Genomic DNA, 15,870 nt, shown 5'->3' on the forward strand with positions numbered 1-15,870 from the left:
CTATTTATCATTTCAATATTATTTTAACTGCAGAAAAAAAAAATGGGTTGTAATGATACTTACATTGGTGGATTTTATTTAAAAAACAAACATATCATTTCCTATTTTCACAGTTAGCTGGTATAACAATCTATTTCTTATTTTTTTCTTATCGAGAACTTGACAAACTAGGTGCAACTTGACTTTCATAATGTGATCCGCTACTCTATTTTCTATTATCTGTTCTATTGTGCTTTGAGATAAGGGTACAACTTAGTTTTAAATACAACCAAAATTAAAAGTTTTCAGTTTTGTAGTAAAAGTAGATCAATTTTTCAATTTTCTCATTAAGAAATATATACCTTCTCTAAAAATAAATGAATAACTGGAACAAAAATGTGCCGCGCTTTAAGATTTATGAACCAATCCATGTAAATATCAATGGGAAGTACTTGTGTTGATAAGACTAAAAAAGACATATACAAAACACTTACGAAAAATACTTACCGATTGTAAATGACGTTAGAAATTTTCTTCTTGCTTTTGGGTATTCCCGTACAAGGGTTACTATTTATTTATTAATCATAATAACTTAAATATATTGGTTGTATTAAAAACAAGCACTATACACGTTAAAGGGATAGTATTTGCTCTTGATGGCTTGTCGAGCATGAGCAACACGCTCTCCATTGTGATACGAGTCCAGAATAGCATGATCCTCAGCATCCAGCTTGAAGTCGAAGACATTGAAGTTCTCCTCGATGCGCTTGGGATTGGAGGACTTGGGCAGCGGGATGGTTCCCAGCTCAATCTGGAATAATTAGTCATAATAAGAGATTCGGTTGAACATTACATATGTATAAACTGAAATTCCTACCACATATCGTATCAACACTTGGGCAATGGACTTATTGTACTTGTCTGCGATGGCCTGAACCTTGCCATCGTACATGAAGGTAGGCGTCCTCAACTCGGCATTGTGCCTGCCCAGGGGACTGAAGGCGGTCACCAGGATTCCATTCTTCTTGCACAGGGCAATCAGTTTCTTCTGATCCAACGCGGGATGGACCTCAATCTGCAGGAAGAACAATATGAATTGAGAAACTGAATGGAATTTCGTGTGATTGGGTTACCTGATTGTGGATTGGCTTGATTTTGCAGTTGGCCAACAGGCGCGTCAGCTGCTCCTCGTTGAAATTGGACACTCCGATGCTCTTGGTCAGGCCCAGGTCAACCAACTTCTCCATGGCGCCCCAAGTGTCCAGGTAATCAATGTCCCTGTAGTTTAGAGTAAGTAAACGGCATAGTAAGATTACAGATAACATAAGGCGCATTTCACTTGTAAGTGGCAATCGATTAGAAATATTTCATATACTATTCATTTCACTCACACAAGTTCCACCTCTCCATTGGCATCTTTGGGAATCAGTTCGTTATCACCGCGATATTTATAGGAGAAAGGCCAGTGAATCAGATAGAGGTCAACATAATCCAGGCCAATGTTCTTCAAGGTCTTTCGGCAGGCGTACTCCACTCTTTCCGGTTCATGGAAGTTGCACCAGAGCTGCGGAAATATGTGGCCACTCAGGAATTAGTTTATGATGTGGATACCATAGCCCCGTGCCAACTGACCTTGGTGGTGATGAATATGTCCTCCCGCTTGATGACGCCTTCGTCAATCTTCTTCCGAACTGCCGCACCCACTTCGGCCTCATTTCCGTAGAAGTAGGCGGTGTCTATGTGCCGGTAGCCCACATCAATCGCGTGGAGAACAGCTCGTTCGCAATCGCCTTCCGTCGACTGAAATCACAAGTCATCAATAACGTTAGCGATTCTTCAAATGACGTTAACCCGGCGACTGATAAGCGACATTCCTGATCAGTATCGGATCTGCTATGATCAACCACTCAATGTCATACCGCGAAGGTGCCCAGTCCGATTCCCTGGATAAGGGTTCCGTCGTTGTTCTTGAAGTAGTACTCCACTTTCCCGGTCATCTTCGCGGTTACAAAGTTGAACACTGAATGCCTGGGTTGCTCGTTGCACCTCAGTTATAAGGTTTTCGAATGGGCCCATAGAACCTTCAAAAGACCTTTTGCATTTGCAGATAAAAAACACAGTCAAGCTGGCGGAGAAACTTGGAAATAGTTTGTAGAGAAGCAAGGAGGGCAGATTATACATGTGCTAACTAATACATTAAATTTAATATTTAATGTTTTAATAAGGATAAATCTAACACATTTTTTTTTTTAAATGATCCAAACCAAAACATGTGAAAAATCCCATTTAGAATTATGTGGGAACACTTTTGAAAAGCATTTATCGATAGCTTGATATTGAGTGGCGCGCAAAGCTCATTCGGTTAACTTTATCGCTAGTTTTGTTTATTTACTTATTACATGTGGGCTTGTTTATTTTCTTTTCCCTTTTATAGCTTTTCATTTTTGCAATCTGCCTTGCAGTTGTGAATAATTGAATTCAGACAAGTGTTGGCGAAATTGTATTAGACCAAATGATCTTGATTAAGTGGAATTTTCCATGCCAAGCCTCTTTTAAAAACTAGATGATCGAGCGAAAGCTCTCTCTCAAATCATTAAATGTTCAGCAGGGGTGTCCAAAAAAGGGTATTGTTTTAAAAATATTATGTATAATCACAAAATGTGTTCGTATTATTTTCATAGGTGACTTGATATGTATATTATATTTTATACCCCTTAAAAATATTTGCCACACCCTTGACTGCGAATAGGAAACAATTCAGATGATAAGACTAAAATAGAAGAATTAGGTAAATATATAAGCACTATCAAAATACTTAAAAGTAAAAATAAGGCGATATTATGTAAAAGAAATAAGTGTGCTTGTTATATAAAAATCTCCAAAATAAATATAAATAATTGAACATGTAATAAGATTTCAAAAATAATTATTGATGGTGTATATTTAAAAAAAAACATATATCTACACAAAATATCAGATTTAACAACCACTTTAATTGGTATCAAACATTACTCCTGCTTTCCATCTCAAAACTCGATGTTAAATGGATAGTTCTTGCTCTTGATGGCGTGGGTCATGGGGATCAGACGTTCTCCGGTGTTGTAGGTATCCAGAACGGCATGATCCTCAGCATCGAGCTGGAAGTCGAAGATCTTGAAGTTCTCCTCGATGCGCTTGGGATTGGATGACTTTGGCAATGGGATGGTTCCAATCTCAATCTATTTCGATTAAGATAATGTTAATAAACGATTTTCTTGCTCAAAAAACCTAGATGATAATCCCTACCAGATATCGGAGCACCACTTGGGCGGTGGACTTCTTGTACTTGTCTCCAATGGCCTGAACCTTGGCATCATAGATGTAGTTGGGCGTCTTCTCTGCTGGATTCGGTCTTCCCAGGGGACAGTAGGCGGTCACCACAATGTCATTCTTCTTGCACAGAGCAATCAATTTCTTCTGGTTGAGCGCAGGATGACACTCGATCTGGAAAATGGTCTATTAGGAATATGAAACCCAAGGCGAAACCACAATTGACGCACCTGATTGTGGATTGGCTTGATCTTGCAGTTGGCCAGCAAGCGAGTCAACTGTTCCGAGTTGAAATTGGATACGCCGATGCTCTTGGTCAGGCCCAGTTCCACGAGCTTCTCCATGGCACGCCAGGTGTCTAGGTAATCGATATCGCTGTAATTTGGTCATTTAGAGTCAAGCAAATACAAACGAAACACACCCTGATTAGTAAGTGACTAAATTAAAAACTCACTTGAGTTCCACCTCTCCCTTGGCATCGGTGGGCATCATCTCGTTGTCGCCGCGGTAGACGTAGGAGTAGGGCCAGTGCATCAGATAGAGATCCACATACTGCAGTCCAAAGTTCTGCAGAGTCTTGCGGCAGGCGTACTCCACCCTTTCCGGCTCATGGAAGTGGCACCATAACTGGGATTAGAGAATTCCATTTCAGGATGATGGGCATTTCATAATTGACTAAGCAGAACTCACCTTGGTGGTGATATGGATGTCCTCCCGCTTGATGACGCCCTCGGCAATCTTCCGCTGGACAGCTGCACCCACCTCATTCTCGTTCTCGTAGAAGTAGGCGGTGTCTATGTGCCGGTAGCCCACATCAATCGCATGCAGCGTGGCCCGCTCGCAATCGCCTCCAAGCGACTGAAAGGGCGGATCGTTTTATAATGGGATATGGTATGTTCCCAGCTGATAACCATCGAAGACGTGATCTCCACGGCGTTATCTTACCGTATAGGTGCCCAGTCCGATGGACTGGATTTGGGTGCCGTTGTTGTGCTTCACGTAGGGAATTTTGCTGGACATCTTGACCGTTCCACAGTTGTTCGCTGACTGACCGAACTAAATCCAATCTCTATAGAGCTCTCCCACAAAGTTCTGAAAAAAGCTCTGAGAAGCTCGAAAAGCTGGCCAAAATTGGCGGGAAGATAAGGTCCACCTATGGTATCACTTTTGAAACGGTTTTTCAAATTTGTCAGTACCGAAGATATCTATGTGGTTTATATATATTATATATTTATATGTTTTATCTTATATAAGCTGGTTGATTATCATATAACTTCTCCAAATTATCCTTAAATTCATATTTCATGGAGCATTAAACAAAGCACCGGAATTTCTCTAGTAACTTCCATGACTCCAGGATAAAATGGAACTCCGGCTGAGCACCACACCTTTGAGACCAGCAAAAGCTTTGCCTGGGGTATTCTGTGTGGGGCGCATGGGCGGAGCTGGAGCTTTTTGGGAGGACGGAACACTTTGGAAGCGGCACAACATCTGTTATTCAAAGAGGCACAATGTACCAGACCTTGCCACCGTCGCACAAGTGAAGGAATTTTCAAAGCGCCTGGTGAGTTCCCACCCGAGGAATTTGTGGATGTGCTCTCCAAGCCGAGAAGAAAATCACTCCAGCGAGTGACTGGCTCCTAAAAAGTGCTAAATGGCTGGAAAATTAGATTAAAGTGCATACTGGAAAACCCATAGTTCGTTATAACTCCCAATCCCCTGAAGGATCGAAGTGAAAGTGCGCTGCAATCTATAAATACTCCTTGGGTAGTGACTACACCAAGTCACGACAGAACAACCACTTCCACTTGCTCCTGCGACCAAGTGCGTGTCGTTGCTGGCTCATTGGTTTCGCCTTGGTCTGGTCTAGTTTTTCGGATTGCCATGGAGGTGTAGAAGGTGACTGCCGTCGAGCCTTGGTTAGCTGAAAATTATTGTATTGTAATTTCAGTATACGCAGCACGCCGACCACTGCGCATGCCACAAAACCCGGACCCCAGCTCACATCCCCTGAAATCGGGGCCAGCAGAAGAGGAGGGGCGATAAAAAGTGGGAGGAACAGCAGATGACACCTGCAGCAACACCTGCACAAGGGAATCCAAGGATTACACGAAAACCCAAACGAAATCTAGGAGAATCCAAAGAGTGTAGAACCTAAAGGCCATATCAATAATGGCGGCTGTGGTACATGGATGCAGCAGTCCGCGACAGCGATCCTGCAATGGCAGCAGCTCTCCAGGTGGTCACCACGGGTCCACGCCCTCCTCCGCCTACCCGACCATGCCCAAGTACTCGAGGACCGCCAGTCAGACACTGTATGCCACCAGCCAGCAGATATTCGGCGGTGGAGGCGGAATGGCGAATGCGAGCTACGCGTACGGAATGTCCTCCTCCGGCGGACAGCGACCACTATCCGCTTCCGCGCTGCCGGAAACGGCTGCTGCCAGCCGGAACTATTGGGGTCACCACAACGCCTTCTATCACACGGGCAGCCGGCATTACAGCAAGAGGAAGTCCGCCGTGGAGCTGCTGGCGGAGTCAAAGCCGTTCTACATTAAATCCGAGGCGGTTTTCGAGCGACTGCAGCAGGCGAGCTATCGCAATGGAGGCGGTAACAACGGAGCTAGTGGGAAAAGAGGTCGTCGGCCGGAGGAATCGCATGGTCACCACTATGACCTGGAGGACAGGCGGTACATGAGCCTCAATCTCAGTCGGCAGCAGCAGGTGCAACAGCAGGTGCAGCAGCAGCAACAACAGCAGCAACAACAGCAGCAGCAACAGCAGTACCTGCACAACCACCATCCCCACCCACACCAGCACCTCCCGCACTCCCGCCACGCCCAAGGCCAAGGTCAAGGACGAAACGGAGGCTCTGCCGTGAACAACAACCTCCTGCAGCACAAGCTGCGCATGCTGCTGGGCTCGGAGTCGGCCAAGGAGCGCAACGGCGGCACCTTGAGGCGCCACGAGATGAGCGACGGCAGTGCGGAGCTACTGCCCACGGACTACGGCGAGGAGGAGATGGGCGGTCAGGCGGGCGCCCTGAGGATCCCGCCGCCCCTCTACATGCCTACGTCCCACGGCTTCGGGCGGGATGGCGAGGAACCCCTCGTCCTCACCGAGAACTATCGACCCATTAGCCCGCCCGCCGAATATGCTGCAAAGTCGGGACAGGCTCATAACGATCGATATAGGTAAGGTTATATGATTTAGTTGAAACCAGTCGGTACACGACTTGTAAATCTTTGAAAATTCCATTGACTTATGACTACGAAAGCACATTTTAAACAAATGTATCTGTAGTTGAACTGCATTAATTGTCACCTTTTTTACCATCTAACAGATACAACTACCAGCGTTCGTACTCGCACTCCCATGAGGTTCCCAACACGGGCGAGGATCGCAGTGCGCCCTATCCCTCCGGGGACTTCAACATCAATAGCCACAAGTCGCTGCCGGATCTGCACACCCAGATCAGCCGACACTCGCCGCACAGCGAGATCCTGAGCTGCTGCAGCCGTGGCAATCGATCGATCAAGTCCGCCGGCGAGTCCTCCATAAACCGGGACTCCGGCGGCAGTTCCGGTCACTACACCCATCGCAGCGAGCCCTGCTACAAGCGGGAGCGGCAGCGGGAAGTGGCCGGTAGTGCTGCTCCGGCGAGCGGTACGATCAAGAACTGCTGCACCTTGGTGGCCGCCACTCGCAGGGACAGTGGCTCGTCCACACAGCACAGTGCCAACTCCTACTGTGGCTATGTGACGCCCGCCGGGGACTATTCCGGCATGGGTGGTGGCCGGAATACGGAGTGCTTGGATTGCCGCTGCAAACAGGACACCACAATGGGCTCGGATTATCTGCTGAACTTCACGCCCACTCCGGAGGTTCCAGAAGCCTTTCAGGATGACTACACCCCGACGCCTCCATCGCCCAGGCTCAAGACCCAGACGCCACGATACTCGAGCTCCTCCAGCCAGCAGCTGCACACCAGTTCGCAGGGCTACACGAGCATCAATCACTCGCAGAGCTCGCTGGTCCAGAGCCCCGGATCGGCGCCATCCGTGGACGACATCAGTCCACCGCCCATTCAGTTCAAGAGGCAGCGGTGCATCCGCTTCAAGAACAGGAATCGGCTGCCAGTTCAAGGAGGTAGGAATTGAGATTGAGATCCCATTTGTGTAAATTATCATTTGGTTATAATCTTTCTGTAGAAATGGGAGGACCACCAGGATCAGGAGGTGCTATCGTAGCGCCAGGATCAGGAGGAATGGGAACGGCCAGCGGTGTCCTGGCCGCCTACAAACAGCATAGGGGCAGCGTGGACCACGAGAATGTCTTTTTCCCCAAAGGTTTCTCCTCGGAGGTGTACCACAATAGCTTGGACATGGAAAGGGAGGCTCTGAATGCCAGCATTTCGGAGCTGGAGAAGTTCTTTGATCGCCTGGGACTGAACGACGAGGCCTTCCACGAGATCTACAGCCAACCGAGGAGGCACCACTCGGAGTCGGATGACGCCTCCGATGATTCCAGCACTGTCTTCTTCTCGGATGTGAGCACCGTGGACTCGATGCGATTGCCGGACAGCACGGAAACCCAGCCGCAGGCCACTCAGGCGTATAGACCCTCGGAGCCGCCGTCGATTGTCGAGCGGAATGCCAGGATCATCAAGTGGCTGTGCAACTGCAAGAAGATGCAGTGCACCTGAGAATCGCCGGGGCAGTGCAGCTGCGGATTCGGATTTGGATTCGGACGCTAAGCGCTCCACTGATTTATGGATTCCACACGACCACCCCGTTTAGCACACGACTGCGAATTATGCAAAAAGTAATACAAATCACTGATATGTGGGTGGGTGAATCGGTGGGCCAGCAAGATCGCCATATGGACGAAAAGTAATCTATCGAACATATAGAATATATTTTCATTTGGCTAACAAACTGATTGCATATCTCCCAAAAAGAAAAGCAGGTACATATGCAATTGACTTTTTAAAACTAATAGTCCGATTTTATTTTAACCAATATAACATTTTGTTAATGGCACTTGTTTTCTTTACAATGTTAAGAGCCGCGAGAATCAAAGGATTTAATACAATGTACTCAAAAAAGATTATTATACAAATATTGCCATACTAATAATATATGCAGAAACTATTTCAATTCATTTGTTAAACTTGCAAAAACGAAGCAAAAAGTGTAAACACACTTCAAATAGTAAATGACATAAAAGGGCTATAAATATCACTACAACTTTCCTAACAAATACCCGCAATTGCTGTTACTTTTTAAATTACATATTGAATTCACAAAAAGGAGATTACTTTTGGCCCCTATGCTTTGCTACACCAAAACAATCACCCACCTGTCCACAAGAACACTGCTCAAAAAGTCAAGTTAAGTCAGTTGAATGTTTCGAACATGATTAGCATGGTTAGCCTCACCTACCTGTACAATGGAACTAGGAATTACGAGCAGGAGTCTCGATTTTGGATGTGAGTTTCTCGTCTTTTAAGCTGCGCCCGTTCTCGCGCAGATCAATTACACCATTGATATTTGTATTGCCAACGGTAATGATATTGTCTTACGTATACTAATCAACTAGCAAGCGATCGTTCATATTACTCTTATACACAGCGGTATTATTTGATGAATTATTGTACAATTAGTTCTCGTAACTTATATATACTTACATATTATACGACTAGTTGCCAAACCAGAAACACAGACAGTACACGAAACCAATAAAAACCACAAATTGAAATTGAAATGAACCTACCTATTTATATAATTGTACATGGTTTGCATGGCGAATAAATAAAATATTTATGATTATCAAATTAATTGAAATATATATAGAAAATCAATGGAGAAGTTGTTTTATTATTGTTTTTATAAGGTGGTAACTATGCGTAATTTATGTGATTTTACGCTCGCATTAGTTCACTATGATGCGGGTTTTTGAATTTGGCGGTAAGCGAAACGGGTATTAGAGCTACCAGATCGTGAACAAGCGATGGTGTTGTTAACCGATTCGGCGTTGCCAATCTTTTGAGTAAGAACTGTATAACTTTTTCAAAAACTCTAAATAATTTCATTTTTTATTTTAAACACAAGTTAGATACCATTTATTAATAAAAGTATTTTTATTATATGCTATTATTTATAAGAATAAAAATTAGTAATTTTGGAAATATATATATTGATTGCAATGTATTTTCCGTTTTTCTTTAATTATATCAAGTAGCCGAATCGTATGTTTCTTTTTTAAGAAGTGCACCACAGATTTATTGTTGTAATAAACTGTTACACATCGTAAATGAAAGTGGATTATCCCATTGATACTGTTGCATGACCCACATATAGAAACACCTGTGGGATCTGGAAGTATATATAAAGCGATTTTAGGCAGTAAGTCATTATCAGTGCATGACTTTCAAGTGACTGGAGCTGAGATGAGGAAATTAGTCATATCCCTAGCTGTGCTAGGACTAATATCCCTGGCCTTGGGTCACAATGTAAGCTGGGGCGTTGATATCTAGTTTTGGTGATTCTTTAGATTGGCATCCTTTAGAATCCCTGGGAGCAGCAGCCCACTCCGATCAAGAAGGTGCCAGTGCCTGTTCCGGTGCCGGTTCCTGTGCCAGTTCCTGTTCCTGTTCATCCCAAAGAAGGAGGTGGCGGAGGTGGAGGAGGAGGTGGCAGTGGTGGTGGCGGTGGCGGAGGCAGCGGCAGTGGTGGAGGTGGCGGCGGCGGCGGAGGAAGCGGAAGTGGGGATGGTGGTGGCGGAGCAGTCGGCGGCACTTGCCCGCGTCCTTCTCCCGAAGCTTTACGGGTAAGTGCGGATTAAATAAATCCCTCGGACAGCTTTAAACCGAACTCCCGATCTCTCTGCTCCGCGTTGCAGTGCCTGCGGGAATGGGCCTGTCAGTACGTCATCCGGCTGGATCTGCGGTAAGTGGCAACTTCCGGTTGAGTTCTGCAGGATATTCTCGCTCATATATCTGCTCCTTTTCGTGCAATTGCTTTGACAGCTGCCTGCTCACTTTAAATGGCAACCCATTGCTGGGCAATCTCATTTCCATACCCGGCATCACCGGAGGCGGCAGCAGCAGCGGCGGCGGTGGCATCTTGGGTGGTCTCCTCGGTGGCAAATAGAGGACCCCGCTCGTTGGCGAAAATGTGCTCACATTAAACCCAATAAAGTTGCCCCAGCACTGGCAAAAATAGAATCGAGTTTAATTTAAATTTGAAAATACTTTCCATTTTGCTAATTTTATTGCGTAAGATTCATGTTTCACAAGAAAAAAAATATAACTCAATTAATAGCAACAGGAGCTAAAAAATTCAACGCAGCTTAAATAGGATAAAAGTGTAAGCCGTAGATCCTGCGGACTTCGTGCTGACGAGCTGCCCGCGAGCAGGTGGGGCACCGGGAGCTCTCCCGCAGGACATTGTTGATGCAGTGGCGCCCGAAGAGGTGGCCACAACGCAGGGACACCATGGAATGCCTGCCGTGCGACTCACATTTCAAATCGCAGATGGAGCAGATGTTGATTTTGTACAGGAAGTCCAGTGCCTTGTTGGACGATTTCAACTGGATGTGCATCTGGGCAACGCGCTTCACCACCAGCGTGGAGTACTCATATTTGCCTAGCTCCTCCTCCAAACTCATTAGAATATCCTCGCGCCTTGAATGGCATAGATGCATCCGTGATGTGACCGATTCCAGTTGGACTAGTCGCTGTTCTGGACTGGCGAAGCTCTCCTCGAGAATCATCTCTTGAATTTCCTTCTCCTGCTTTTGCAGCTCAGCCAGCAAGTCGACAATTTTCGGTAGATGTAACATTGTTCTGAATGACCTTTGACATCTAGACTAGAACTAGATTGGATAATGTAATATAGATGCTTACTACGATAATCTGTATATGTTATTCATTAGTTATGTTTACAATTCAAAATCAAACATCGCCCGATGTCCAAGTCTTTCTGGCTGTGTACGAGTGTCATTGGATTGGACGGAATCGAATTGAGAACCGGACTGGAGGGGGACTCGGATTGGAATTGCTGCTCCTGTTAATGGGCAGCCAATAATCCTTAGTATTGGCATCGGTGTAAAAATGGCGATAATCGCCGGCATAACCGTTAACTTGATTATTGTTTAAGTGCCACGCAATTAAGCCGGGCAATTCTCAAATTAGCCCGGATGGTTCGGGCACTGGTGGCTCATTCTCATCTGCCATGTCCTTAGGTCCTGCAATTGAACTCCTGGCCTTTAACTTTAAAGTATTGGCAGTTGGCGAACGGAAGTGCTGAGGAGCAGCTTGCGAGAAGCTTGCGCTCTCGAATAAAGTCGCAAATCATTGAAGCATATGCAATTATTCATTTTGAGGTTGAATGCGCTCGAACGCACACAATGATACAAGAACACGGTCCTGGCAGCCAGCGTGTGTGTGTGTGTGTGCGTTGGTGTATCTGTGTGCGTGTGCAAATACTCGCTTATATGTGTGATTGTACGCAGAGAAATTTAAATTCAGGAGCTGTTTCTTAAACGAGGATGCTCCATAAAATTCGCTTTTACTACGCATAGTTTTCGTCGCTTTTTTGTGGCATTTCTTCTGGTGGTTTTTCCCTTGGCTTTTCCTTTATACAGCCAGTTTTTTTGCTAGCCCTCCTTCTACGAAAAGTATTTTTGCCTTCCTTTTAATGCCCTCTTGATTGCAGCCCGATTTCGTCTGCAGATAAAGCTCCCCCCTCCCGCAAAGCGCCGCGAAGGACACTCCATCTTGGTTAATCCATCACTTGCATCGTACAGCTCAATAGTCTGGGACCTTCCAATTTCCTTTGCCCTTTTATAATTAACTTTATGTGTATGTATTTAGTTTTATTGCTCGTTAGACAGCCGGGCTGTGAGACAATGAAACAACAATTTGTGATCGCCCCCAATCAGGCAGAGCCAGGACGGGCCAAAAAATCCTCCAAGACCCCAACGCCCCCCATTCTCCTCATGCCCCAAACAAAGCCGAACCGCAACGTGTGTAGGCCATTTTGGAGTTTTACTCGGCCCAGCCGTTGCCATTATATTAATTACGAACGTTTGCGCCACACAGCTTCCTGGCCAGGACTGGGTCCTGGTCCTGGTCTTCGGGGTGTCCGGGTGTCCGGGTGTCTGGGTGTCCTTCCTCCCATTCGAGGGGTGCCCGCTACTCCCTAATGGGCACAACAAGTAAATCACACTCAAAGCTCCAAGGCGATTCCAGCGACGAGCTTCGAGGACTTCGAAGCCGAAACAGAAACAGAAACAGAACCCGAAACTGAAACTGAAACCCAAAAGGACCGAATAATTTCCATTGAATGTGTGAAACTTGCACAGCTCTTAACGAGCTCGGGTCCACAGAAATTCAGAAATTCATTTAAGCGCGCCAGACAGGACACACAATTCCTGGGCTGGTTGGTTATGGCGATGATGGTGACGATGGTGCTGCGTCGAATGGGAATGGGATCGTTTAAAGCGACTTAACGTGCCCGGTAATTTTGCAAATTGTACAAATAATTAAGTTGGAAAACACTTTCAAGTTTATTTTAAACAAGGTCAGGACCTTTTTGAACTCGCCAACTCATAACATTGATTTAAAGTAAGAGCTAAGTGGGCTTTCGTTTTGTAAAATATAGAATTTCAAACCCATATTTAACCAATTTAAGGCCAATTTCCCCTTATGAAATATTTTGCACATAATGTATTAAGTTTAAATGTTTGTTTCGTGTTTAAATATACAGCATTTGCCTGCTGATTTGTCACCAGACCTTAGGGGCTTTCGTTTGATGGACTTAACTCGTAGACTAAATAAGTTTAAGCAGCAATTTTTGAATTTATTCAATTCCTTAATCCGCCTTTCCTTTGATGGACTCAAAGCTGGCTATATCCGATACCGTGGAGCTGGACGGAGCGGGAGCATCGGATGTGGTTGGTTGGTTTGTAGTTTCCGCCTGGGGAGATTCGGTGACGAGACTCTGCGGAAAAAGCAGCAAAACTATGGTAAATCCAAGGGGTTTTCATATAAACTAATAAAATATAATAAATAATAAACTGAATAAAATATACTTATATATGACTAGAAACAGCATAGAAATATTTATAAATTTGAAATTAAATAGAAGAGAACATTAGAATGTATCTGATTCGAGCGATCTATTTACATAGTAAAAACTAACTTCTACAAGTTAATATACATCAGTTGTACATAAGGACTTATAATAATCCTGAATTAGCAATAAATGGCCTTTTGACTCACCTGCGATTCGCCCTCCTTGAAGGCCTCGGCCAGTCCTGGATGGATTTCGCTGAGCGGCTCATCGCCATGTCGAATGTAGACGGGCACATGACCTTTGCGGGGCTCCAGCTCCTGGAAGGGGGCCGCTGGTGGGTGGAGGGACGGGGGTTGAGTTTAATTACACGCCATTAAATTATGTTTCGCTTCATTTTTCCATTTGTGTTGCTGTTCGGCTTATCAGCTGGTTAATCTGCGCCGCCTTGGCTATGACATACACCCGGAAGCCTTGAATCACGACAAAGCGTAATTATGACTAACGAGCGGAGAAACAGAGAGCTCTGGGCCCCAAGATCCCCAGTAACTACGCCACTGGCCGGCGGTTCTGGCGCTCGAAAAACCTGTTTTCGTCTCTCATCCCAAAACAATAGCCGCGAATAATATTTCAAGCAGATGTGCCATTAATATTAAGTATTTAGTGCCCGCAAAAGTACATCATATTTCTGGCATGCCACTTACCCTCGGTGAGAAGTGCGAGTACTGCGAGGAACACCAGAGCTCCCAGCAAGATGCTCTTTCCCAGGCTGGCGGATGTCTTGACCATGGCTATATTCTATTGCGAACCTCACGCGATTTGAAGGCGAACTGCGATCGACGCGACTCCAGACTCGAGACTCAGGCTAGATCGGCCAATGGCCAAGCTTAAATCCGACTCGACTCCAGCGAACTTTTGCCGGGCCAATTACTCATGGGTAGCAGCATCCGAACAGAGAGAGAAATTATGCCATCGATTTGCAGGAATTACGGGGAAATGGCTTTATGCATGCACTTTACATACTACTTATTAAATAATTTTAAAGCAAGCTGTTCATTTCAGCTTTAGAAGTTTCGTAAACCATTTTGAAATATCTTGCAAATATGTTGCAGTGTATCTGCTCATTCTACCCTTCCACCTTTTATACCATACCTCTTCAAGCCCCAAAAATGCTCCCCTTTTCTCGCAGTGCACGCGGAATGATGATGGCTCCGATGATGGCTGGTAATGAAGCTGTCGGCGAACTTTTCGAGCTGTGGTGGGGCATAAAAAGCTTGGGGCTCCGCGGCAATTGTCGGAGTTCCATGGGTGTTGAGGGGAGGGGGGGCTTGTTCTTCGGAGGAACAGCATGGTCATGGGTTCTAACCCAGCATTTAGTGGCCTGTGGCGCTCCACTCCTGCGACGCCGCCACACTCTGATTGTGTTCCTCAAATTCAAACGTTATTCTATTTTTTTTTGCCATTTTCCTTATTTTTTTTTCTGTAACTTGTTTCAAATTAATTGGGTCGTTAGAGAAGCCATTTGCGCGGAGAGGTTCGTCTTTTTTTGCGCCCTGCTGCCAGTTATTTTTGCTCCGCCCTCGCCTTTGAATTGTTTGCCCACTTTCGTTTTTGTTGAGCATTCAAATCGAGAAATTGCTGACATCTGTGGATGAAATGCCGCGGGTGGCCGGATGAATGGGTGTCTGTATGGATTGGGTTCGGGCTTGGGTTCGGGCTTGGGTTCGGTTGTACTGCACCGGCGGAAATCGGAATACAAGTACTTGTATCTGCCTGCGATTACGCCATTGAATGCAAGTGGAGGACTCTGCGATCCGGAGGATTGGCAGGAGGCATGTGGAACGAGGCCTTGTGTGTGTTTGCCCGCCTCGATTGTTCCGCGTCCTTGATACAATTCAATTTTGATTTCGGCATTTCAGATCCTGCCCCGCCCATGGCCGCCCAGATTGCGAATCAAATTGTTGGGCAAATATTCAACAGAGTAAATATGTTTATGCCGAATCAAGCAATTTCATTTAAACACACTCCACATGACGAGGCACTTGTACCCCACTTGTGTGTGTGTGTGAGTGTGTGTGTGTGCCCCGCCCCATTCAGATTGCGATATAATGCTCAAGTACTGTGTACTATAGACATATACTATAGAGTATACTATATGATGTGCAGCCATCTGCTGAATGCCGCTTGTTGACTGAGCTCCCCGTGCGGCTCCCACATTTGAATCGAATCGAATCAGCGATGCATAGTTTATTAGTTGCGAAGTAATTTGCCCTTAAAACAATGGCATCTAAACAAATCAGCCCTTTTACTTTCAGTGTACAGCACTTGTACTGGGCTCAAGTGCACTCAAAGTGCGTGTTCTCTGTGGGCCATTGAATTAACTTTCATTGAAGTCCGACGATTTAAAGTGGTTCTATTAATTAAAGTTTCAAAAAGTGAGCAAGAAGCTTAATTGCAATCATAAATATGCAATCGTAGGTGCTTCAAGAATTAATTTAAACAA

General features: G+C 45.3%; 6 protein-coding genes across 7 annotated transcripts; 2 read left to right on the forward strand and 4 right to left on the reverse strand.

The window, feature by feature from the left end:
• Positions 1-520: 520 nt before the first annotated feature.
• Positions 521-2,032, reverse strand: LOC6610683 (aldo-keto reductase family 1 member B1). Its single transcript, XM_002035213.2, has 6 exons — positions 1,899-2,032; positions 1,612-1,779; positions 1,371-1,543; positions 1,113-1,257; positions 857-1,054; positions 521-790 (listed from the first exon to the last, which is right to left on the reverse strand). Exons 1-6 carry the CDS (start codon positions 1,974-1,976, stop codon positions 590-592), a joined length of 963 nt encoding a protein of 320 aa, XP_002035249.1. The 5' UTR covers positions 1,977-2,032; the 3' UTR covers positions 521-589.
• An 861-nt stretch (positions 2,033-2,893) lies between these two features.
• Positions 2,894-4,343, reverse strand: LOC6610684 (aldo-keto reductase family 1 member B1). Its single transcript, XM_002035214.2, has 6 exons — positions 4,234-4,343; positions 3,979-4,146; positions 3,743-3,915; positions 3,519-3,663; positions 3,265-3,462; positions 2,894-3,197 (listed from the first exon to the last, which is right to left on the reverse strand). Exons 1-6 carry the CDS (start codon positions 4,306-4,308, stop codon positions 3,006-3,008), a joined length of 951 nt encoding a protein of 316 aa, XP_002035250.1. The 5' UTR covers positions 4,309-4,343; the 3' UTR covers positions 2,894-3,005.
• A 431-nt stretch (positions 4,344-4,774) lies between these two features.
• Positions 4,775-9,151, forward strand: LOC6610685. 2 transcript variants are annotated; one of them, XM_032719131.1, is made up of 4 exons: positions 4,775-5,187; positions 5,240-6,482; positions 6,632-7,437; positions 7,500-9,151. In XM_032719131.1, exons 2-4 carry the CDS (start codon positions 5,461-5,463, stop codon positions 7,991-7,993), a joined length of 2,322 nt encoding a protein of 773 aa, XP_032575022.1. In that variant the 5' UTR covers positions 4,775-5,187; positions 5,240-5,460; the 3' UTR covers positions 7,994-9,151. The 2 variants fall into 2 exon arrangements, with proteins under 2 accessions (XP_032575022.1, XP_002035251.1); XM_002035215.2 differs by having other exon boundaries at positions 5,249-6,482.
• A 588-nt stretch (positions 9,152-9,739) lies between these two features.
• LOC6610686 (glycine-rich protein 5) lies at positions 9,740-10,459 on the forward strand. Its single transcript, XM_002035216.2, has 4 exons — positions 9,740-9,802; positions 9,859-10,119; positions 10,192-10,238; positions 10,319-10,459. The coding sequence occupies exons 1-4, from the start codon at positions 9,740-9,742 to the stop codon at positions 10,440-10,442; spliced, it is 495 nt and encodes a 164-aa protein (XP_002035252.1). The 3' UTR covers positions 10,443-10,459.
• An 81-nt stretch (positions 10,460-10,540) lies between these two features.
• On the reverse strand, positions 10,541-11,185 carry LOC6610687. Its single transcript, XM_002035217.2, has one exon. It carries the CDS (start codon positions 11,131-11,133, stop codon positions 10,642-10,644), a length of 492 nt encoding a protein of 163 aa, XP_002035253.1. The 5' UTR covers positions 11,134-11,185; the 3' UTR covers positions 10,541-10,641.
• A 1,772-nt stretch (positions 11,186-12,957) lies between these two features.
• LOC6610688 lies at positions 12,958-14,232 on the reverse strand. The gene is made up of 3 exons (XM_002035218.2): positions 14,072-14,232; positions 13,577-13,701; positions 12,958-13,295 (listed from the first exon to the last, which is right to left on the reverse strand). The coding sequence occupies exons 1-3, from the start codon at positions 14,154-14,156 to the stop codon at positions 13,167-13,169; spliced, it is 339 nt and encodes a 112-aa protein (XP_002035254.1). The 5' UTR covers positions 14,157-14,232; the 3' UTR covers positions 12,958-13,166.
• Positions 14,233-15,870: the final 1,638 nt, after the last annotated feature.

This window comes from Drosophila sechellia, chromosome 3L, assembly GCF_004382195.2.
Source record: "Drosophila sechellia strain sech25 chromosome 3L, ASM438219v1, whole genome shotgun sequence".
Classification (NCBI taxonomy): Eukaryota; Metazoa; Arthropoda; class Insecta; order Diptera; family Drosophilidae; genus Drosophila; species Drosophila sechellia.

What these genes read in the sequence shown, in the direction of transcription:
- LOC6610688 (XM_002035218.2), bottom strand. Translation starts at nt 14,156, where the DNA reads ATGGTCAAGACATCCGCCAGCCTGGGAAAGAGCATCTTGCTGGGAGCT. An exon ending in ACTCGCACTTCTCACCGAGG is followed by an intron (nt 13,702 to 14,071) that starts GTAAGTGGCATG and finishes TCCACCCACCAG; the next exon opens with CGGCCCCCTTCCAGGAGCTG. An exon ending in TCAAGGAGGGCGAATCGCAG is followed by an intron (nt 13,296 to 13,576) that starts GTGAGTCAAAAG and finishes CTTTTTCCGCAG; the next exon opens with AGTCTCGTCACCGAATCTCC.
- LOC6610684 (XM_002035214.2), bottom strand. Translation starts at nt 4,308, where the DNA reads ATGTCCAGCAAAATTCCCTACGTGAAGCACAACAACGGCACCCAAATC. An exon ending in TCGGACTGGGCACCTATACG is followed by an intron (nt 4,147 to 4,233) that starts GTAAGATAACGC and finishes CCGCCCTTTCAG; the next exon opens with TCGCTTGGAGGCGATTGCGA. An exon ending in ACATCCATATCACCACCAAG is followed by an intron (nt 3,916 to 3,978) that starts GTGAGTTCTGCT and finishes CTCTAATCCCAG; the next exon opens with TTATGGTGCCACTTCCATGA.
- LOC6610683 (XM_002035213.2), bottom strand. Translation starts at nt 1,976, where the DNA reads ATGACCGGGAAAGTGGAGTACTACTTCAAGAACAACGACGGAACCCTT. An exon ending in TCAAGCCAATCCACAATCAG is followed by an intron (nt 1,055 to 1,112) that starts GTAACCCAATCA and finishes TTCTTCCTGCAG; the next exon opens with ATTGAGGTCCATCCCGCGTT. An exon ending in AAGTGTTGATACGATATGTG is followed by an intron (nt 791 to 856) that starts GTAGGAATTTCA and finishes TAATTATTCCAG; the next exon opens with ATTGAGCTGGGAACCATCCC.
- LOC6610686 (XM_002035216.2), top strand. Translation starts at nt 9,740, where the DNA reads ATGAGGAAATTAGTCATATCCCTAGCTGTGCTAGGACTAATATCCCTG. An exon ending in CCCTGGCCTTGGGTCACAAT is followed by an intron (nt 9,803 to 9,858) that starts GTAAGCTGGGGC and finishes GGCATCCTTTAG; the next exon opens with AATCCCTGGGAGCAGCAGCC. An exon ending in GTCATCCGGCTGGATCTGCG is followed by an intron (nt 10,239 to 10,318) that starts GTAAGTGGCAAC and finishes TTGCTTTGACAG; the next exon opens with CTGCCTGCTCACTTTAAATG.
- LOC6610685 (XM_032719131.1), top strand. Translation starts at nt 5,461, where the DNA reads ATGGCGGCTGTGGTACATGGATGCAGCAGTCCGCGACAGCGATCCTGC. An exon ending in GCTCATAACGATCGATATAG is followed by an intron (nt 6,483 to 6,631) that starts GTAAGGTTATAT and finishes ACCATCTAACAG; the next exon opens with ATACAACTACCAGCGTTCGT. An exon ending in TCGGCTGCCAGTTCAAGGAG is followed by an intron (nt 7,438 to 7,499) that starts GTAGGAATTGAG and finishes ATCTTTCTGTAG; the next exon opens with AAATGGGAGGACCACCAGGA.
- LOC6610687 (XM_002035217.2), bottom strand. Translation starts at nt 11,133, where the DNA reads ATGTTACATCTACCGAAAATTGTCGACTTGCTGGCTGAGCTGCAAAAG.